Source organism: Amblyomma americanum, chromosome 11 (assembly GCF_052857255.1).
Source record: "Amblyomma americanum isolate KBUSLIRL-KWMA chromosome 11, ASM5285725v1, whole genome shotgun sequence".
In the NCBI taxonomy this organism is placed as follows: domain Eukaryota; kingdom Metazoa; phylum Arthropoda; class Arachnida; order Ixodida; family Ixodidae; genus Amblyomma; species Amblyomma americanum.
In genome coordinates, this window is record NC_135507.1 from 120,356,001 (window position 1) to 120,361,396 (window position 5,396).

General features: G+C 47.7%; 1 protein-coding gene across 1 annotated transcript; it reads right to left on the reverse strand.

The window, feature by feature from the left end:
* Positions 1-652: 652 nt before the first annotated feature.
* Positions 653-4,601, reverse strand: LOC144109875 (uncharacterized). Its single transcript, XM_077642644.1, has 2 exons — positions 4,583-4,601; positions 653-1,596 (listed from the first exon to the last, which is right to left on the reverse strand). Exons 1-2 carry the CDS (start codon positions 4,599-4,601, stop codon positions 653-655), a joined length of 963 nt encoding a protein of 320 aa, XP_077498770.1.
* Positions 4,602-5,396: the final 795 nt, after the last annotated feature.

Here is a 5,396-nt window from a genome sequence, read left to right on the forward strand (position 1 = left end):
GAGGGCTTCCGGGTGGGTAGTCAGGATTAGATCTAGGATGTTTGCACCGCGGGTCGGTTCAGATACCACTTGAGTTAAGTTGAAGTTTAGGCAGACCTCGATAAAATCATTCGCTTCCCTGTTGCCGACTGCTGTCTGTGTCTGCCAGTTGATTTCTGGAAAATTGAAGTCTCCAAAAAGAATGATATGCGCTTTTGGGTATTTCCTCGTTAATTGGCTGATCACGTCGTTAAGAATTCGAGAGAAATCGGAGTTGGTATTTGGCGCTCTATAACAAACGCCCAGCAGTACGGTTTGGGGCGTAGCGCGACAAAGTAGCCATACTATCTCAAGGTCTGATGGAATATTAATAACTCTACACGAGAACTGATTGCTAACTGCGATGAAAACGCCTCCAATTCGAGCGGATGTGCGATCTTTGCGAAAAAGGTTAAAATTCGGTGTCAGCAAGAACTTCAGTATCTGTGATGCCATTAGTGAGCCATGTTTCAGTAAGTATCAGCAAGTTACTAGCAGATGAACACACAAGATTAGAGATGATTTCGCGTTTCGGAAGAAAACTACGTATGTTTGTCAAAATCGCCGAAAAGGAGAGATTAGGCTGGGGGTTGGCAGGTACTTGAGCGGCTGGGGGCTTGCGGCGCAGCAAGCGCTATGGTATCTCTTTTACAGATTGCGATGGTTCGTCGAAGATATATCGTCGGGAACCGATGAACAGGGTTTTGTATCGCAAAGAAAAACGGTTAGTCTTGCTTTTGGCAAATGTAACTAGGTGTTTGCGCACATTGCGAACGCGGCGTGAAAAATCTTCACCGACGGAGTAGTCAGTGTCCTTGAATTTGCGGCCATTAGCTAGAATTTCGTCCTTCGTTTTGAAAAGTGCGAATTTGGCAATTAACGGACGGCAGCGATCAGGTTCGTGGCGCCCAAGACGGTGAGTGCGGTCTATTGTTTTGGGGTCGAGGGTGATGTCCAAAAATTCGGAGCAATGGCGAATTAGTAGCTTTTCAGTGTCGGCCCACGTTTCAGATGGGTCAGGGTCCGGAATGTTGTAGAATATGAGGTTGTTTCTTCGTGATTGGTTTTCTGCTTCGTCTATGCGATCCTCAAGATCACAGAGCTGGCGAGTTGCCTGGGTGGTGTGAGTGCTTAGGCCTTCTATCTCTGTGCGTAGTGACTGTATGGTTTGGTAATGACCTTCAAGAGCGCTGATGCGCCTGCTTAGATCAGAAATAAGGTTGTCTGTTGTTAGTAACTGGTTTTTGAGGTCTGTAACTTCCGCGATTAATGTCCACTGACCGGCGGACAATTTTTTAAGTTCCGTAACTACAGTTTCGAGTGAGGCAGGGCCGGGGTTAGTCTCTATGTCGCCGGACAACAGAAGCAAGGAAATAATGACATCAGAACACTCTGTGACAATGGCAAGGCAGCATTGCGGGCTCGGCAGGTGTATCAAAAAGTAATCACTAGATTTCTTAGCGTAAAGACAACATGGCTTACTAACCTGCATGGCGAGGCAGAACGGGTTAAGCGACCGCATCGTGGCACAGCCACCGAGCCCACAAAGCGACGCCGGTGGCCGAAGCTGCTTAAAAGCTGGAGCGGGAGAGGATGTTAATGGCGATGGTGTTTCCAACTGTCTGTCGAGGGTGCAGTGCACTGGCGAGGTCAGCGCACGATCGGGCGAAGCGGTGATGGCGCAAGGCTGGCACATGTCGGTTCGGTTGAGAGCGGGCGTCCATTCCGGCGAGATGTCCGGTGGACAGGCAGCAAGAGGGGCGGGGAAAAGCGTGGTAATCCAGAGGGGAGCGATCACCTGCATGGCGAGGCAGAACGGGTTAAGCGACCGCATCGTGGCACAGCCACCGATCCACGGCCTACCTCTGCCTGCAAGTCCTGGACATTTCTACTAATAAATGTTCCCGTGTTGCCTTCACACACAAGAGCGTGTATCGCTACCGCGCACATATAAATGGCTCAACAGTACCCTAAAAAAGAAACTGCCGCTTCCTTGGAGTAATCGTCGATCGTAATCTATCGTGGAGCCCACATGTCTCGTACATGAAAAGGCGGCTGACATCGATCGCTTATGTTTTCTTCTTTCTCGGCGGGAAGTCTTGAGGAGCCTCAGTGCAGTCAATGCTCCAGCTGTAGACCACATTATTTATGGGATTTCTTCCGTACAGTCACTCTGCACTAGAAAATTTGAGGAAAACGAAGCTACGGTGTCTACAAAGCCTGGAAGCTCAAGCTCTCTGGACATGCCTAGGACTGCCAAAATGCGCGTCTACAGCCGCAACAGTACTCATCGCCAAGGATAATCCATTGATTGCCTATGTAACAATCGAAGCCTTGAGAGTACATATTCGTCACCTCTCTCGGATTCCCGCACACTATCTTGAGTACATATTTTGCGAAAATTATTGACGTTCATCGCGACTTTCTATATACCAGCCCAATTTACACCTGCCTGTAGATGTCTGCTCTATTAGAGAGTCTGCACCAACCTCGTGTGCTTCTTTCCATATCAGGCATAAAAAAGAATGCTGATTTAGCGCCGATGCATTAAAACAGACCACTCTTGAATATTTGAGGTAGGCACTTTGAGGTACGTGGCAGAGGTGAGAGAGAGATGTGGGCTGTATGCGTTAACGCTGACGTTGTGGCAGGCACGCGGCACTGCAGCAATAGGCCGCAGCGTTCATTGGGTGACCAACCTCTCGCGATCAACCATTCATTTAACTGCCACCTGCCAGAGCGGCAGGGTAGGCGCACTGCCTATCCAGCGCGCGGAAGGCACTGAGCGTTACAGACTCCAAGCAGCGTCTAGTTGCCCGGTAGACCACTGCTTTCACTCTCTAACCAGGCTTAGGAAGTTTGCAGGCATAAAGTGGGCGCAGCTGGCAAAATACAGGGTTAATTGCAGAGACATGGAAGAGGCCTTTGCTCTGCATTGGGTGTAGTCCGGCTGATGATGATGATGAACCGCACCTAATTTTTTTTTGTGAATGCTCAGCGTACAGTTCTGAAAGGCATTCTCAACGCCGTGCCCTGGAACACATCGATTCACGCTCGCTAACGGAGTTCAAGATTCTTGGACACTGCCTCGGCGATCATTGGCGATGAGGGCCTGCCAGGCCTTCCTGCGGTTCTTGAGTGTCGGGCCTGCGCGACAGGCTGTCACTTTGCCGAAGGTTTTTCGCCTTCTGCCTTTGCACCAGTTTATCAGTACTCGTTTTCACTACTTTCACTGCTTTTTCACTGCTTTATCGCTCCATTTTGTCCCTCACCATTATATCCCCTCATTCATTTCCCTCAGTGCTGGGTAGCAAACTGCTTTCATCAACAGGTTAACCTTCGCGCCTGTCCTCCTCCTCCGCCTTGCGCAAGTAATAACTTACTCAACTAGTTTTGTGTAATTTACGGAGGACTGCATATGCTTTCTAAATATCTAAACTTTAGCACGGGAGCTCTCCGCAATAGCCCACGGTTCCTAAGTGAGTATGCGTAGAACAGCCACAGCTATAATAATATGAGTGTAAGTCTGGTTTATCTCCCGCACTTTAACCATTGTAATTAGAGTGAATGTTTTAAACATTCGGCGTTTCAGTGCAGCTATTTAAAAAGCACTCTTTCGCCTTGGTAAATCGACAAGTCATCGAAGTTCTTGTTTTTGTGAGGCCTGAAACCACAACCGGTCCAGGCCCATGGCAATACAACGCGAGATGTTAGCTGGGAATAATTAAGTGGTATACATTTTCAGCCCTCAGACAATCGGGTCATTGCACTGCAGCTAATTATATGAAGCCAAGTACAACAATAAACTGCATCTTCTAGGAGATTACAGCGATTGCGGTCTTGAGCTGGCCGAGGACCGATCCTCCTTTAATTCTTCTTTATTGTGACATGCAAGAGAGCAGGTTTACAGGTATCGCAAACATTTTCTAGGCTTTGCACAGACTGAATTTTGTTGCCTGTTTTCAATTTCAGTTTTCCCAAAATGTGGGACATTTCCCACGATTCCACAACACTGCTGTGTACTGCTTCCTTCTACGCTTATCAACCAACACCTCCGCGATCATGTGCGCGTTGATGCACTAGACGAAGAACCCGCCTGGCGTGTGAACACACTCGAGCCTAAGCAATCCACGGGGAGAAAAGATGCGCGGGATTGTGCGCAAAGGCTTAAGGGCAGGTGAGACGCGTGAGGCTTTCAAGCCGTCCTCATTTATGTAATCCCAAAGCTAATGATATTTATTCGATGTTAGCACTGCCTGAAGTAGATTGCGTGACTACTGGTGTCACATCTGTGATTGTGCCATCCATGGCGGAAGCCAACAGTCACCGAAACAGAAAGCATAGGGAATATTTTTTCTGGTTTACATCGATGGAAGATAAATTGGGTAAGGATTTTAAATGCAACTGATTTGAAAGCAGAAGAAAAAAACAACAGCATGCCGCCGATGCAATCCAACCCACCACCTCCGAATTTCCGGTCCGATGGTCTACTAACGGGCTACGCCGGCGGCTGTCCAATCTGCTTTCGGGGGGCGTTTATGTGTTGTGTAAGCGAAGTGTTCACCAGCGCCACCCTCGTCCATAGCGGCGTACGTAGTACGTCCTCTGCCGCGATTTCCACGTAGGAATGTGATCGAACGATGAGGGTGAAAGCTATGAGAGAACTTTATTATGCTATCTACGGCACCAACTCCCAGAATTGAGGCTCTCGTTAGCTATTGAGCAGAGAAGGTAGGAAAAAAGAGGGGGAAGTTATGACATACTTTACGCAAGAAAGCAGACACCGATACCAAGGGGCATTGAGGATTTTCTATTTTTCAATCTATTATGTTTGCCAATAGCAGACTGATGCAGCAAGTATTTTAAATATAAATGATTAGAAGGAAGAAGAAAACCAATCACTTTTCGTCGCTAGGATTCGAACCCAGGACCTTCGAATTTCGCGTCCGGTGTTCTAGCAACTGTGCCATGGCGACATCTATCCAATATTCTCCTTTCGGTGGTATTGAAGTGCAATCGAACATTTTCTGACTGTTTTGCTTCACGGAAATGCGCAGTGAATCCGGATGCTTGAGGAGTGAAACTGGCTAATGAAATGTGCACGAAAATGACTCTGCTTCGTAATTAGGAGCCCTAAAACTACTTTGCGATTATCTCTATCGGACGTATTATTACGGTTCGTTAGGTCTTCTTCACGAAGGAAGTTCGCTTTGCGATGGTTCTTCTAGATTTTCATGGCGTTGTGCGCGTTCGTTCACTGAGTACGATTTTTTGTTCTAAATGCTTGTCCTGTATGCGGCTCGTTTATGACGGCGACAAAGTTCTTATAATTTTTGAGGCAGAAATGAAGCTCCAAGCATGAGCGAAATTCCTCTAAC